Source organism: Aulostomus chinensis, chromosome 7 (genome assembly GCF_037954235.1).
Source record: "Aulostomus chinensis isolate RoL2024-O1b breed Wild chromosome 7, RoL_Achi_v1.0, whole genome shotgun sequence".
Taxonomy (NCBI): Eukaryota; Metazoa; Chordata; class Actinopteri; order Syngnathiformes; family Aulostomidae; genus Aulostomus; species Aulostomus chinensis.
The window spans coordinates 15,705,304-15,723,061 of record NC_141326.1 but is presented as its reverse complement, the minus strand read 5'-3'; the positions used below and the strand labels follow the sequence as shown (position 1 = coordinate 15,723,061).

The 17,758-nt window shown below is 41.5% G+C and overlaps 1 protein-coding gene across 3 annotated transcripts; it reads right to left on the bottom strand.

Moving 5' to 3' along the window:
• Window positions 1-157: 157 nt before the first annotated feature.
• Window positions 158-17,344, bottom strand: rfx4 (regulatory factor X, 4). 3 transcript variants are annotated; one of them, XM_086207768.1, is made up of 18 exons: window positions 16,886-17,344; window positions 14,814-14,900; window positions 14,563-14,623; window positions 11,688-11,811; window positions 10,542-10,603; window positions 9,859-10,072; window positions 9,303-9,380; window positions 9,026-9,189; window positions 8,416-8,516; window positions 8,212-8,270; window positions 7,962-8,106; window positions 7,537-7,631; window positions 6,934-7,051; window positions 5,307-5,426; window positions 4,284-4,442; window positions 4,025-4,193; window positions 3,811-3,949; window positions 158-1,507 (listed from the first exon to the last, which is right to left on the bottom strand). In XM_086207768.1, the coding sequence occupies exons 1-18, from the start codon at window positions 16,926-16,928 to the stop codon at window positions 1,235-1,237; spliced, it is 2,211 nt and encodes a 736-aa protein (XP_086063894.1). In that variant the 5' UTR covers window positions 16,929-17,344; the 3' UTR covers window positions 158-1,234. The 3 variants fall into 3 exon arrangements, with proteins under 3 accessions (XP_086063894.1, XP_086063895.1, XP_086063896.1); XM_086207769.1 differs by having other exon boundaries at window positions 4,025-4,190; window positions 16,886-17,343; XM_086207770.1 differs by having other exon boundaries at window positions 4,025-4,151; window positions 16,886-17,341.
• Window positions 17,345-17,758: the final 414 nt, after the last annotated feature.

Genomic DNA, 17,758 nt, shown 5'->3' with positions numbered 1-17,758 from the left:
CCGTTGATTCTGACAAAATAATAATAGACAATAAGGTATTTACTGTTTGGACTGCAGGTTTCTGTGCTCTTCCGTAGAAGGAATAAAAAGAACAAAAGAAGACAAAGGAGTCACATTTTTAGATTGTGAAATTATTTATGTGGCAATATTTTCCCCACACACATCGGTTTCAACTGTGATAGTTCAACAGTCACCACAGATGGTTTCCAGTGCTTTTATTTACAGAAAAGTGACTAGACTTCATGTTACTGTACACTTTGATATTTTCCCTTTTATAAATACCCATAGGGTAATAGGTCCTCAGTAGCTTTGAGTGCATTATAAAACACACAACCCTAGGTTAATGCGTCCTCCACTAATCATACAAAACAGTGAACAATTGTAACATAGCAAAGAAATGATACACCATGTTACAAAGTTACAGAAAATACATACCATATATATATTTATTTATATATATATTTATTTATATATATATATTTATATATATATATATATATAAATATATATATATATAGTCACATGAAAACTGCAGAAAAGCTTGCGACAGAATACGCTCACACGGTTGTTTTTGAGTCACAGCATTCGATCATTATAAAACTACCCAAGATGGCAAAACCTTCACACACTGATCTTTCATATCTGTCACCTGTGTTGTGTCTATTGGCTTTGTGCCACTGTGTGTAACTGCGATCACAAGCAGAATGTTAAGGCAGAACAGTGCATCCACATCCTGCAGTAATTTAGCCCACGACGACATCCTGCATCAGTGCTGAGAACGAGGAAGAAGAGGAGGAGGAGGAGGAGACGGCGTCAGCTTGTAGCCCTCAGATCCCTTGCACATCACGGACTGACTGTTGGTCATGTGTGCGCTGACTTACGAGAATGGCGAGGGAAACTGGCAGAGGAGTACATTCCTTAAAACAAAGGCACAGCTTGGCAGCAGCATTGCACTCTGAAAATGATTTTTGCTGCAAGGTTTTTCTTCCATCAGTGGACAAAGACATGAATATTTGTAGACATTTCATGAAACCCATGACGCCACGAATCTCTTGACGTAATGATACCTTTCCAGTTGTCAGTATGTCCACACGTGATTCCAATCACCCTGTGTTGGTGGCTTTAACTCTCTGCACCTCTTTTCATGATGTACTTGATTGGGAGTGTTCAAAGACTGTCCATCCGCCATCTTGGCAGGCCTGCAGCCAGGACTTTGCTGTCCACTGTTTCAAGGCTATTTGGCCCAGCCGGTCGTGGCCTCTCCGTTGATGTAGGCGAAACCAGGGAAATGCTGCGAGTGTTCGTACTCCGAGTTCCTGCGTGGGCCGAGGGGAGAGTACATGTCCCCAGACGTGGCATAGCGCGATGAATGCATAGGTGGGCTGGTGTAACAGCTGTTAGCTGGTGACACATCTGGCCACCGGGGGGCAACAGGTGCGGGGTGCAAGCGAGGAGTGCTGCTCATCAAGCAAGGCTCCATCCGAGACATCTGGCCATTGAGCTGGTACTGGGGAGGAGAATGTCAAAGTCAGTGAGCGGAAACATTACAGTGTTTGAAAGATTAAATCGTCATTGTTTAGTTCAGGATTTAGGGTGAGGACTTTTTTAAATTACCTGGACGTCCATGAAAACAGATGCATCAATAACAGCTGCTCACTGGATGTTCTAATGATGTTTCTTAAAATTATTTTTTTAGACTGTTAGATGAGACGGTTGACTTCATATTTCTATTTGTTAGACCTAAGACAGCAGGCACTCAGCATCAAGACTTGAAAACAGTCAGAAAATGGGCTCAGTTCCCAAGAGACTGCAAAAATGAATTTTTTGTACCACAGACACACAAAGGTTTATCTATTTCAATATACTTTCAACAAAGTTTGAACCCGATCCAGTCTCATATCTACTACATATGAGTATCCATCTATTTATTTCCCAACTTTGTCCTTCACAGAAGCTCTAATCACTCCCATTCATTTATTTTGGTCATTTATTTTCTTGTGATCAGATGTAGCAGAAAATAACTGCAGTCATGCGAACTCTCCTCAGGTTACTGAGGGCTGTCAGCTACGTTCTTCCTGGTCGCTGCAGCCCAGCTGATACTGGACTGACGCTCCCAATGGTAATTTTCTGATTTGAAAATAGAAATAGAAATAAAATAGAAAGTCATACACTCTGGGAGATCAGACAGCAGCTGAAAACGTGTTTTTGTGTGTAATTTGTTGCCTATGGCGACTGATCATAAACAGCACTGATTGTATCTGCCAGCTGACAAAAATATGTGAGACAGATGGGGATGCGACAAAGTTTTCAGCTCGATTCAGCTCAACCTCTCACACAGACAAAGCGCCGGCATTGTGCCCCATTTAAGCTCAAATGGGCCTAAAAAAAGAGGAAGTAAAACGCTTTTCCTTTTCTCATTAAACATAAACACAACAGTCGAGTCCATTATGAAGCAACGGCGGCATGGAAAAAGACAGTCACTGCAGGTCAGAGAGCAGAACAGACGGATCAGCTGCCTCTTGTTCACAAGCAGAAAAGGGACCATTGAATAACAATATTTTAATAAACGCCCCTTTGGCCTGCAGATGAAGAGGATCAGGACAGACAAGGAGGAGAACAGGGTCACTTTTCAGTGTCTGCTTCCGCTGCATGGGGGGTGATTCAAGGACTTTAAAGATACAATGTGAGAGCTGCAGCCTGGCTGGTCTCCCTCCAGCACGCAGGCAGTAGACAGGAAATCATCCTCAAGAGTTAACTGACACCAGTCGAGGCACGAGCTTAAACGACGATGACCAATCTTCCTCCATCTACTGTGAGCGCTCCGATTTTCGGCTTTGGCCTTTGCTGTCCAAATATTCAATTTTAAAATGGTATTTTGAGACACAGTTGGGCTTGAACAAATGTTGGACCTTCCTGCCATCTTCCACAGGACATACGGTGGTTTAGATGAAATTTTCCACTGATTGTGCAGCGTGAAGATGTTCTCGTTCACATGTAGTGCAGCTGCTGTCGGTCAAAGCACCTTAAGGTTTCCTACACTGTTCTTTTTGTTGTGAAGCTGCCACACTGGGCTGAACCATCCCACCAATCTGGGTTCACTTTGATCCACATAGGTTACATGTTCTGTATTGTGACACACGGCACTGGGCATATTTCTGCACATGTATCTTTAATATTTGGGATTATAGATGGGCACAGTTGAAATATCAAATTTACAGCTTAAATATGAACTCAGATCATTTCTAATACATTTTTAAACAATGAAAGAAGTTTTTTTTTTAATATTTATAGATTTGTATAAAACAGATCTATCAAAATTAGAAACCCAATAATTTAACTTGATGACAGAACTTTGAAGAGGCCATTTAAAGATTATTTGATTTGAAGCATTTTTTCATTAAAATTCTTACTGTAAGAGTAAAGAGATGTTACAACATTAGCTGAAAATCAGCTTAGATACCAAGTTGGTGATTTTGTGAATCTATGAAATCTCTTCTTGAGTCTTTTAACCCCCCCCCCCCCCAAAAAAAAATTCTCCCCCAAGCACGTACTTCATTTTACTTTAGGAGATTTGGATTATATTTTCATTCATGATTTCTGTAAATGGCAGCCAGCCCATATGGGCGCTCACAGGAGGAGCTATCATTGATGGCAAAAGCACTAAGAAACACTGCAGCTCCATTAGGGTGTGTATCAACTAATTCCAGCTTTCAAATGCCAACTAAAGAGTTAGCAAAGAAGGAGGATCTGTGGATGAAAGTAACTGAATATGAGTAAGAGTGCGTTTGCTCTCTGTGTGATGGGCCTGACCTGTGCAGACGAGCGGTGGTAGGCCGAGTAGTGGAGGGGGGACGGGATCGCCGGCTCATGAGCCAGACTCGGGTACTGGCTCTGGATGGAGTGAGGATGCTGGTTGGTGTAGCTTCCGTAGTTGTAGCTGCCAGTGTAGCTAGAATGGAGTGAGTGCATCAGAATTCTTCGACAACATTGCTGTGAAAATATTTGAGACTAAAATCATAGTTACCCATGCTCCTCTCTGTGGGTGTAGACTGGCATCCGGTGGGTGGAGGATGGAGGAGTGACTGGCGCACTGCTCCTCATACAGGACAGCTGCTGGCTGGCCTCTGGGGTGGCGCCGCCGGCTGTAGTCACTGTGTATGTAAGGGACCAGGTATATGACTGAACAGCGCCTGCTAGACACAGAGACGGTGTGACGGTGCAGAGAAGCTACCGGATATATGCTGAAACCTGTCAGAGATCTGCTGCGCGTGACAGTGACTCACCTGTGGTGTAGGTGACTCCGGTGTACTCTGGGGACACGTCAGTCGTTGGGGAGCTGGCTGAGGACACACCCACCGAGTGCACTGACCGAGCTGGAGAGTAAGATCCTGGAGATGGGGAGGTGGGGGTTGTTTCTGTCAGCGTAAATTCCTCCTCTCTCTCTGTAGAAAAGCAGACGGGAGAACCATGAGACCACGAGGAGCTCTGACATGAGCTGGCAGGTGTGGTGCTTGGAAGCTAAAGGAAATCTGCAGCTACAATGAGAGAATTGATCTTTGAGTGACTTCCGCAAAGTAATAACATCGACCTGATACAGTGCAGAGGCAGTTTGATGATAAAACGCGCCATCTTTTTCTTATAGCAGGTGTACTGGAAACCGAGCCTAAAACAATCTTACTAATTTGGATGTGAGCACATTTAAATAAAAATAAATAATCACATCAATGATCATTTTTTTATGCAAATGTATCACAATTCAACACTTTTTTTTTTTTTTTGGAAAATTGCCGAGTTAGACGAGTTAGGCACTCGGTCCGTCTCAAAGCTCCTGCTGAAGAATATCTATTAGAGGAAGTTTAATGTCACAATCAGAAGCCCGATTTGATCCTGGTTTATTTCTCAAGGAGTCTCAGATTTTTCCCTGTTAAAAGGGTTTCTATGGAGTTTTTCCTCAGTCGATGTGAGGGTCTGAGGGCAGAGGATGTTGTTATGATGCCATGTGAAGCCCTTTGAGACAAACTGTTTGTGAAAACGGGCTATACAAATAAAATTGCCTTGCCTTGCCTTGCCTAAACTTACGGAATTTTATACACATTAGTCATTCTTAAGAAGTCTCAACCGAATCCAATACAGCACCTTCAAATATCACACAAGTCATTTCGGGTTAAGTGTTCACAGGATGCTGAGGATTTTTTTGTGTGCAGCGGCAGCTTAAAATGAAAACACACTCAGTCAAATATTAAAAGTCACAAATCGTGTGTAGCGCCTCTGTCACACCGGTGACTGTTTACAGCTGGCCGTCTCACCTGTGCTGCCCTCACCCTTCATGGCCCTGATGAGGTCGTTGGCCCGCTCCTGGCAGTGCAGGGACTCCAGCAGGTACAGAACGTAATCATCGAACATCAGATGGATCAGATGGAAGGACCCTGTAGGAGTTGTATTCAGAGAAATGCAAGTTATTCTACAAAAAACACAAAAACAAAACATGCTGACACGTACATGTTGATATCACAGATTAACCCGGGATAATGATGGTGTCACACTGAAGCTGTGGTCATTGATATACTGCACGACAATTCATCTACGATACAACTCTAGGTGAAAAAAAAGGCAGAAAGTATTTAACCGCCACCGTTTTCAATAAAAATCTTTTATATTGGGCACCACAGCAGCGACAACAAATCACAACAAGAAGTATCCTGATTTATCGCTGTATCGATATTCTACCCACTCATAGCTACAGGCTGATTTATTGTGAGGACAAAAAGCAAATCTGTGTTTTATATTCAGACATAAAGCATCCGTGATGACATCACATCCTCTAGATTGACAGGACTGCTGCTGTTATTAAAAAAAAAAAAAAAGTAAGTGCGGTTGCTTCCGTATTCCGAGTCAGTGCCAGAAATATGTCCGCTGACCTCAGGGTCGCACGGAAGAGACCGTGGCATGTGAGGGAGTGTCACAATTGTGTCATTGTGCCGGTTAGTGCTGCCGCCGTGCGCATAATAAACACTTGTGGCTATTCATGGAGCTGGGTGTAATCCTGACCTGTCATAAAATGGAAAAGACAGGCAAACACATCGAGAGAGGGGAGGGGCGTTTCATCAATTAGCTGTTTGTGCACACAGACCTGCTTTATCAAAACACTGCAACCAGCTGTGTCTTTGATATTTAAAGAGCGGGCTAAAGGACAGAAGCGAAGGAAAGGGAGGACGCTTCCCTTGTCTTTCCTTTTTACTGCTCCTCAGTTATTACACACCTTAGACATACACAGAGAGCTGTTAAAGCGCCAGTCATGTGACACTCCTTTTAGATACACAGAGAATCCTGAAACATTTGTATGAGGGTCCATCATTGCCCACCAGGCGTCCACAGAAACATGAAACGAGAAGCCCTCGCGCGAGCAGCTGCTCACTAAAAAGATTTTTACCTGTAACATTTTGTGCGGGCTCCACTGGTTTATTGAGGTGAAATCTTTACTTTGTAAAATGCACTTATTCATTGTCAGATCATTATGCTCTTCAATAATACTTCAATGTGTCTGAGGAAAGGTTGTCTGTCTAGACGTTTTTGAACCAGTTGAAGCGCAGAAAATCGGTTCTTGGTGTTCACTGCTATATTTGAAAGTGGCTTTAATGTGCGCTCTCTCTGTCTCTACATGTATGAAGACAGACTGAAAATCATTTAATGTTTTCTGTCTCTGATGTGATGATTTAATGTGTCACATTTGTGTAAAATGTCATTTTCTGATGAAATTCTCAGGTGGAATGACAGTAAAGACTGGAATGTCACATTAAAGAAATGATGTTCTTTTCTGTATCTCTCCTCTTGGCTGAGTCATGACAATGGAAATAACACAACTAACGACTGTGTCTATATCACACACTGATTAAGTGACATGGAGGAATGGAGGATGGATTGTCAGCGGCTCACCAAAGCTGGGCGCGCTGTGGAGGGTCATATCCCGGATGACTCTGGTACCAAAACACGACCACATCAGCAGGAACTGTTGGGCCACCTTCTTCAGGCACCCGGGCCTCTTCCCTGACACCTAGAGGGAACATTTCCATGAGAAAAGAGGGGGAAGGGTCGGGATGCCAGCATTAACCCCTCGGTCCGTATTGGGGCTTAAACCCTCAGGAACGAAAAACATGTCAACAAGTCAACTATTTAATTTGCCCCCAGGGACACGCCTTCCTATTGAACTATTGTGTGGCTAGCCCAAGACGTTGCCAGGGCGACCAAATTTTACAAGCCCATATCTGGCACATAATGGACGCAAATGGGAAGCTTGTAGACATCATTAACTGGGAGGATTGCAGCGTAAGTGCCTGCGTGCAGGAAAGAGAAGCAGCTGTCAGCCACAGGTGTCTTTTTAAAGGAAAGAAAATGATTGCTTTATAAGGGGAAGTCGCTATTGTGTCAAGTTCGAAAATTACATTCATCTCAATTGTGTAACATGAAACTACTACGTGGATGCAAGAAAGCGCTGAGTCATCTCGAGAGCTGTTGAGAAAAAAAAGTCTCTTTTCTGACCTTGACGACACAGCGGTCCACCATGGAGTCCAGCCACTCGATGTAGGCCTCAATGGGAGACTGCTCCTCCAGTAGACGGTCGAACTCCTGATACACTGTGGAGACACACTCAGGTTACACACTTGAGAATTTAAGAAACAAAAGTGATAGAATTGTCGTATTTACGGAACGACATGCACGCATCTATGACATCTGATCCTGTCAGGCCTGACTCAGAGGCCGGCGTGAATAGGAGATGCTCCACGGGGGTGTTTCAGAGGAGAGTGAACTTGTTTAACCTTTTGGTCTCCGTCGTTAATGGCCGACTCTGCCGGTCGTGGGAATGATAGCTCCTCTCTGTGTGTTATTGTGTCCAAGTAAAGTGTGCTGAGATGCAGCACTCAAGATGACCACAAGTAGAATCTGTTTTAAATGCGTCGACTTACAGTGGATAATAAGCTGCCTGTGTTCCTCTTGGGAGTCCTCCATGGTGTAAAGTGTCTGCTTGGTGATGCTGTTCAAGTCCACATTCCTCCAATCCTCCAGCATTTGAAAGGTGATGTCAGCGCTGTTTATCACAGTTCGCGACGCCTAGGCAAAGATACATCAACAATATTACCCACAGGAGTAAACCCGTATCCCCTTATCAGCTGCTCATATGGATTTTATTAAAAACTTTCAGACCACGATAGGCACCTGACATAGATGGTTTAATGATGTTTGCCGCTTTAGAATCTGAGAAAATCTCCTGGATACTGGATATAAAAAAAAGGAGAAAAAAAAATTTCAGATTAATACTATCGTCTTTCAAACTTCCTCTTTTTTATTATAAAAATGAAACATCCATATTTTATCAAGATGTAAACAGCCACGATAAGGTTTTCAAATGTTGCCACTTACATTCAAATTTGATATTTCTCAGGTTTTCTGGAAGGTCGTGAAGGGCGATTTTAAGCCACTCGTCCAGCTGTTTGGCAAATTTTCGAATAACCTGAGTCAAACTGTAAATGGGGGGGCGGAAACACAAACACAATAAAAACCCTGAAAATAATTAATCATTCTATTTGATTAATATGCAATATACTATTAAATTCACAATTAAAAATAATAATTTCTTTATGAACTATTTGGCCCAGAAACTAACAATAAAAGGAGTTCAAATGTTTTTTTTGTTGTTGTTTTTTTGTCAGTCTACAGGCTCCACATCATAAACTGTTAGGCTTTTTTTTGCTTCAATGACATATTTTTCCAAATTGATTATTCAAAAAGTTTTACATTTAATGTTCCTAACAAGCCATCTGTTTTTTTTTCAAATTTAAAATAAAGCCATGATTTAGATTGTAGATACATATTTGTGTTACAAACAGCTAGAAATAAAGGTAAAATGTAGGTAAAATGTGTATGCAGGTTAAATGAAAGAGTTTAAAACCTACATTTCCAATCCATTGTAGCATTAGCAGTTGTAGCATTAGCGAACACAAAACCGGTACAGGATTCACATCATGCTCACCTATCAGGCAGTGCTTGCAGGACGGTGGGCATCAGCACCCCAGAGATGGCCTTATAGAGGATGGAGTCACAGACGCCGACTATGTTGACCACGGTGGGGGAGCCGAGGACAGGGAGCATGTGGGGGGGCATGCCCTGCCAGAAGTGCAGCAGGAAGCTTTGGACCTAAGACACGCACACAATATCCAGCGTGAAAGAAAATAAAAATGTGCACTTGTGGACTTGTGCAAATATGACAGAAGAGCTTGCTGAAAGTGAATCTGATCCTAAAATCTTGCCTCGTCAAAGTTGGCTCGAATGACCGTGTCCAGTATCCTCTGACAGTGCGTTCTGTACATCATGATGAAGGTTGACACCTGCAAACAATAACACACTATTGATCTAGATGCATCACACACTGAAGCGCTTTTCTCTGGTATGGGAAAACTACAGAAAAAGAGGTCGAAAAACAAGAAAATAAATCTTGGGCAAAGCATGTGAAGCAATAAATACATGTAACAGGTCTAGGCGGCACAGCAAAGTAATATAAAACAAGCTTTAGAGATCAGCAAAACACAAACCATTTAAAATCATGGCCCCCTCTTTAAAAGCTGGACAGCTAGTGCCTGCCCTTTGTCCAATGCTAGATCTTATTATCTCCCCAAAAGATTAAGAGTTAGTGAGGAGCCAGCATATAAATCCTCAAGGTCTGTTTCTAAACGCGAAGCCAGTGAAGGTCCCGGGGCAGATAAAAGGCTGGAGCCAGAGGGGGCGCAGAGACGGTGAGATGGCAGGGAGAGGTGGAGAAAGGGGGTGGAGGCTGTGTAAGGATGGACTTTTAAAACTCCTGTTTACCCTCTCTTCTGGCAGACTGGCGGGCAAATTTAGGTCTTTGACATTTGGAAACTCTGGCAGGAGCGTCCCCAGTTTGGAGCGCGGTGAATACGCCACTGTCTGCTTGGTGACCTCCTTCTTCCCCGTCTCGTTCACCCACGCCGCTCCCTTTTTAGAGTACATCACATCATAATACTGAGAGGTCTCCTTCACCGCTATGCCGTAGTAGTGGTATCTGAGGGGGGACAGATGGTGATGAGAGTTTTCATCGTGTACAAGTAGCGCCACTCCACTTAAGGAGGGGAAAAACAACTTTTATGCATATTATAAAAATACGTACAAGTTTATACATCAATTGCCACAAAAACACACAAGATTATATGGAGTATTACCTTAATTAACAAAGATGAATCAGATTACGCACTTTAATCTGATAGGTCATTTCATAATAAAAAATAAAAATGTCTGTGTTGTGATGCCAGATCTTTCTTCACATCAGAAATACACTTTGAAAATATAGATTTCATGCAAATTTATCAGGGAAATTAATTTTTTTACATAAAAAAAAGCTTTTAACTTGTGTGTTTCAGTCATTCTTCACTTTGCTTGGATTTGTAGTTTGTCTCTCTGCATCCCCATGTTGAATTCGACATGTTTTTTTGTTAGCATGTTACATGCATGTTGTCTACATAAAGCGAGCTTACTTGGACTGCCCTCTGGTCCCCAGTCTTCTGGTGGTTAATGCTGGAAACTGCTGCCTTATAATCTGTTCAGAGAATGAGAGGAAAAGACATCAGTAACTATCCTGAGAAGTATAAATAATTTAGCAGCACTAAGGGAAAATGGTAGGGTTTTTATTTGGGTAGAATTTGTGAGCATGCACTATGTAGAAGGGAAAATTTTGGGTGTGAAGAGTATCTGGTGTTCCTGGAGAACAACATGAAAGTCTGCTCTCAGAGGGAGGTCTGTCAGCGTAAAAAGGCTTTGAGAGCCATCCATTTATGACATCCAGGGGTATTACTTTTTTGTGTATAAAAAAAGTCTCCCCTCATCTATCAACCCATCTATCCTCTCTCTCTCTCTATCTCTCTCTCTCTTTTCCACTCCCTCCTTCTTCCTCTCCGATCTTTTTGTCCAGGGAGATTGGCTCCTTGGTCCAGCTCCTGGTGCAGAAACTTTAGCAAACAGTGTAACTCTCCATTGTGTGGGATGAAAATAGAGGCCAAGCTGTGAAGTTTCTGTCAGGCCCCGCTTGATAAATGAGCAGACAGGGAGGCAGTCCGGGCCCTCTCTCGTTTTTTTGTCCTGAATCAATGAAGCCTTCCTAAAGGACACCCCACACTGCTCCAGCCACTGATCTAACATTCCGCAACATCTCACCCTTCCAAATTTCCTTTAATTACACATTAATCCAGGCCCCTTCTCTTTTTCAATATCTTCCGACAGGAGCTGCGAAGGGGTGGGGGTGGGCCGGGTTGGGGGTTGGGGCCTGAGTCCAGGGTACAGGGGATGGCTGGGGGTAGGAACTTCTCGGGGTTGTGGGAACAGAAGAAACCACATCTTCTTTGGCTCTAGATTATGTGTTCAGTGAACGACCGCAGAGCTTCGCCTCACACTGAGCTGGAGCTGATATTAGCTGGACAGCAGCGCTGAGTGAACCATGCTGGCTGTCTATGGAGTCAGATAATTGTCTTCCCAGGATTTAGAAACAGCCATCTGATGTGAAGGATCTTATCTTATTCTGCAAACCTTTATTTTACAATGTTTATAAACCCTAAAAAAAAATGTAGAAAGGTATTTGAATGCAGATGAGAATTATGAGTTCATATCCGCTCAGGTTGAACTGTTACCTTTCCAAAGCTGGCTGCATTCACAGGCTGCGTGTCGTGTTTTTCACTGAAGTCTAGGTAGTGCATGTAGAGGGCACTTCGGGGGATGCACACACCTTCAGCTATCTCATAGTTCTCTTCTAGCCTGTAAAAACAAAGTTTGATTCTTCATCGCAAACGTGAACTTGGCTCATCGCTAAAACCACAACCTTAAATTCAAAGAAGTCTCATAATTGTCACGTTCCTGGTATTTGGGGGAAAAAAAAGCTGTAGTTTACGGCGTAGAAGCCAGACAACATGCCTGAGCGGGTGAACAGAGAATGAACAGAGAAATCAGAGAAATTTTGAATGGAGGAAATCATGTGATCATGATCTTTATTTCCTAAAGGGACAATATACACTATAATAATATATACTACGTGATATATGCTGTTCAAAACACACTCTCATGCTGTCTGCATGTCAGCTCATGGTTTGGAAAATGCAGAATAGCATTAAAACAGAACCTCAGATGAAGATAAAGTAGCGTCAGATCCAATTCATCACAACGTAGAACATGTCAAGCAACTCATTATCGCCACTTCACATGGACGACAGTCCTTCTATGATATTTAACATCATCATTCAACATCACCAGACTGTGTCATTCATCCTGAAAGCATTAACTTTTTGAAAATGTACAATATAACACAACTAACTAGAAGATTTAATTGAATGTTTTTGCATATAATACACACGAAGAAATATAGAATTATAATAAGGAATTTGGGTGATGACAGTTTTCAGCCTTGATAAATTCTGGACAGCCGCAGGGTTTATACACTTAAATAAATGTTGCTCTATGTGTTCAGATATTTTATTTTAAATATATTGGGTTGATTTAAAATTGAATACCTTAAGTGACATACTTGCCATTAACAGCAGTTCAAATTGACCTCCAAGAGTTGAAACTCTTCCAAGTAGCTGAATCGTATGCATCTCTAAATGTGAGGTTTCATCTGCTGTGTGTTTGCTAACCACAAGAACTTGTTATTAACCCAACAATCAAGGAAAACGTTATTGGTAAGATAGGGTGCTTGGCAAATAAAAATACAGATCATGGCACAGATATTATTATGCTGTTTTTGTCAAAGGTAGCAATAAAAAAAAACAAGTAACAAATAAGATGGATCCCTAAATTGAGCCTTGAGGTTCGCCAGTATCGTTACCAGTAACTGCTGCTTTCTCTTTGAGAACTGATTGTATCTACTTTGATGCTAAAACTTGGGAAAAAAAGGGTAATTAGTTCATGAGGTTTTCATTAGTTATGGCAGTGATTTCCAAAATATGGACAATGGCCCCCTGGTGCATCATCAAAGTATTACAGGTGGGCCATTAGAGGTCATTTACAATAAAGTTCAATCAAAATAAATACACCGTGCCCGTATTCGGCAGGATATGGTGAAATTGTTTGAGCTTATCAAATGTTAAACAACCATGACCCTGGTCTGACATTTTCACTTAATTTTGTTTAAATTAGTAACTTTATAAATAATTATGTGGATGTGAGTGGATTATTCAGCTATCCGAGTGTGCGGTAGTACACACCCACAGATACAACTGTTCTCTTTATGAAATAAATACTATAAATGGTCATATTTCATCCTCGTCTTAAGTATTTAAATAGAGCTGTAATTTAAGTTCAGAGTGGACTGCAGAAGTTTTTAAAACTTAAAATTGAGCCACAAATTTCCAACGCTGAGGAATGGCTCACTTATGGTAATGAAGGTTACATTTTTACGAGACATCTATAAAGAGAGGGAGTGCCTGCCATGACTGCAGTTTGTAAGAACTTGAAAAAAAATTAAATACAAGCTTGATAACAGGTTTCCAAGATACAAACATACCACATGTAACAGGAGAAATGTCTCCCCAGTGTGTGATGCTCCGGTTTTATTGGCCCCCAGAGCTCGAAGACTAAAGATAGGAAATCATATTGTGGAGTTTGGACGAGGTCGCGTCTCTAAAGGTCAGAGACGGAACAGACTGATCAGAGGAGAGTAAATTCAGAGTCATCATCAGCATCCCCACCTCGTTTGGCTCATTATATATTTCTGTTTGTCATCACAGGTCTGCTGGTGATTTTGAATCATTTAGGTACACTCCACTTCTTATTTAAGTAAAAACTGTTTGTTTGTTTTTTTGCCTATCTGTGCTTTTGTAACCTCATTTCTCAGAGAAATAGCTCTCATATCAGTGAGTTGACTTCTACGTGTTCGTACTGAGTGTATTGTATTCATCGACTGGATTTAAAGTTAGGATTAAAATCATTATAGGGCCAATTACAGCTGCGGTGACTAATTACGCAGAAAGCTTCTTTTTCAGGTAACTGGAAGGACAAGTTCCTCAACATGGGTTTAAATTCATACAAATATCTTAACTAGCTCAAATGTGTTGACATGTAGCAGGCAGTCTAAATTCATATATTTATGTATCATCTCTCTCAGGTATATGCTTGCTATATCAATTCTGTTCTGTCGTTACCAAAAACACAATATCTGTACAACATTCAATCAAATTTTTTTTCAACTTTGTGCTTCACTGACGTAATGAAACAGCAGCTAACGTGACTGATAATAAGTCGGGAACAATTATATCAGCTCCTGGATCAAAACATTACTCTTGGCAACGAAACGAAAAGCTATTTTATGCGTACACCATTTTAATAGGGGGTAAAATAAAAACTCTAAAAAGCATTTATATGTCAAGTTCCAGATGGTAGATTATCAAAATATTTTTGATTTTTTTTTTAAAAGATATTTGCATTGAGTCAATACGTGTGTATTTAGTTTTAATTTGATCTTTTCTCTCATTTATTTGCACATATAATGAGACACAACTAACCAATAAAACTTACCATTCCAGAGTAGCCGGTGTCGAATGTGGTTTAGAGGCTCTATTATTTTCTTTTTCTTCATCTGTAACAAACAATAGTTGAATAGGTTTTAGGACAAAATTTAAAATTAACACAGGTTGATAAACCAGGAGAGCAGTTGCAAACGTTTCTTTTTATAATTGATAGATATAAATGATTTTTTTTTTTTTTAACAAAACATGATTATAAGTAGAATAAATGAATGAAGGCATCACTGTGCTGGTGCTGCTTACGTTCGTCGTTGGACATGTTCCCCAGAGATGTGTGACTAGAGTAGCGCTTACTCTCACTCTCATTGAGGCATCTTTCAATCCAGCTCTCTATAGGAAGAGATGAGGGTTACAGACTAAATATGACAATTCTTATTACAGAATAGACACATAAAGGTTACACCGAAATTGTGATGGAAATTACACGTCTGGTGAAAAGAATTCATTTTCGAAATTCAGAAGAAGGCCTCCTAATAGTCATTTAGCTAATAGATCAGTTAGAAGATCTTGTCTGATGTTTTTTGTTTTATTCACTCTTTAAACTAATTTTATTCCACAAAGGAGAAGGACTAAAGCTTTATTTACACAAACAGCACAAATACACACCGGAGTTTTTCAATGTCACCAAAGTGACAGATTGTATAGGCAGCAGTGAAGCCATGGCTCTATTTGAGATGTTTTCACCGAGCCGGCAGGAATCCTGCATTGTTCCCCCGGGGACTACGAGCGTGCACACTTTCTTAAAAGAGCCTGTGCACATTACTGAAGCAGTCTCGTGGAATAGAGGCCATTGTCCTGTTTTAATTTCTACTTACAAATAGCTCAACTGGGGTGCTTTCTGGGAGCGAGCTGCAGGAAAACACCACAACTTTCACATAAAAACAGACAAATGGAAGGAGTGAAATAACGCTTCATTTCTCTTCCAAAAAAAACCAAAGTAGTATTTGATAATTAAAAATGTAATTAAGAGGGAAGGCAATTGGGTTTATTTTTCCTGCCTGAGGGCAATGACGTATTTCAGTAGATGTTCACTTAAATAACCATGTTATCCAACATCAGCAGCTTTTGTTTGTCCCGTCGAGAAAATAAAAACTGGACACGTAACATTTATTTTCTCTGCATGTGAACTGACTCTAGTCACTATAGCAGCTGTTGCTAGGACAGACTGCTGGCAGGGCGACCTGTTGGAGCAAACCATGGAGAGAGTCGAAGGACGTTAACGAAAAGTTTCAGAGACCAAAAAGTTTGTATTCAACGAAGGAATCTACAGCTCAACGACGTAGACGAGTAGAAAATCAACTCACAGGACAAGAAAGCAGCTTTCGTTCTATGTCAGACAAATATTATTCCGTAATCAAAACTGCGGTAAATACCAATACGGCACAAAAAGCAGCTTCTGCATTTCCATTTTTATCTCCCCAATAAAACCCCAACAACACACACACCAACTAACCCTCCTCCTGACCATCTCATGGTTATTTTCCCGACAGTATTTTCTTCTGTCCATCTAAGAAAGCCAAAGGCTGGAAAGGAAAACGAGAATCCAGTGAAGTGAAGCTAATTCTCCACACAGGCTCAGGTCTCAAGCTTCATTTACCACAGGGACAGATAAGTTGGGGATGGAAATAATTGGATTAAATTCGATCAACAAGTGAAACAGATGTTCACACATTTATTAACACACTTTGAGGACTAAACCGCTCTAAATTGAATCAGTTTATTCAAAAAGGTTTTTTTTTCCCCCCAGCGTAAGACTAAATAATGGAGAAAAACACATTTTCTAAAAATTGTATCAAATGAAGCCGCTTCTCAACATATAATGGAAACTAAAGCATGATTGAATTTAATGATGTTACAAAAACTTAAGATCACTCACATTTAGATATAAAACTAGTTAATAAAGAGTGAATAATTGGTAACTGCACAACTTTTTCCAAATCTGAATTTAAAATACCTCAAGCTGCAAGTAGCAGGTGCACGTAACTAGTTTAAGTGAGACGATTGGGGGAAAAAACTTTAAAAAACAAAAATATTGAAGGACAATTTCTCAGCAACTTTTCTTTTACCGATTGAAAAACGTACCCTGCACATAACAGCCCTTCCCATAAATGTTTTTTAGCCGGTAACATCCCCTCCACTGATAACCGAAGAAATTAAAGAAATAAGAAACAGGGTACAAATCAGCAATTCAGCATCCATGAACATCCTGAATGACTTCAGAGCAACTTCCAGAAGTCCAGCGGCACACGTTGATGTAACGTTTCTCAACAGAAAACCTCCAGAGAAGCAAAGTGAGTAGAATTAGCAGGACTGACCTGTGGAATCCATATCAGGCTCCTCCAGCAGCCCGCAATGCATCCTCTTCCCATCAACGACACTGGCTCCTCCAAGAAAATGGCTTAGTGCACGTTTCCCCCTCCTCAGCGGCTCTCTCCCCTTGTCTCGCTCTGTTTCCGTGACCACTGCCCGTCACAGGAGATGTTGAGGATCTGAGGTTTGCCCAGAGAAGGGTGGTGTTGGCGGAGGAGATGGGGAGGGGGGGTAGGTGGGAAGAGGGGAAGAAGGGGGTAGAAACTCCTCCAGAAATCCAGCGGGGGGAAAGCCAGACCCGTCAAAATGTTTGCTGATGTTTCATGGGAAAGGGGCTGATTTTATAGGAGCCCTGATGGGGACATGTCATTGATAGGCTTGGAAGGCTGATGAATGGCCCCAAGTCAGATGGGGATGTGGCAAGGCTCACTGGAAGTCTTTTGTGGGGCTGTTTTGAATAAGAAAAGCTCCCTCCCAACGAAAAAAAAAAAAGAGGCTTAGATCTACGCAGTCCTAACACTGTGGCCTCCCCGTCTTCCATTATGGCATTTAATACGTTTTTATACACCCCCGAGCTCCAAATAAACATACATCCCTACACAACCGCCGCTCCTGCCACCTCCTCAGATTTTACCTCCCGTTTCTCATCTCTTAAACACTTGTTGCCACCTTTCCCAACTCCATTAAACCTTTTGTGTGACAACCTTCTCACAGAGTTGATGCATCATATGTTCGTCTCATCCAAACATGACAATCTAGTACAAGTGTGAATTTTTGTTGGAGTTCTCACCTCTTTTTGCTCACTCTCTCTCTCTCTCTCTCTCTCTCTCCCTCTCTTTCGCTGTGGCAACCTTATTTCGGTGTGCCTCTGAGAAGAG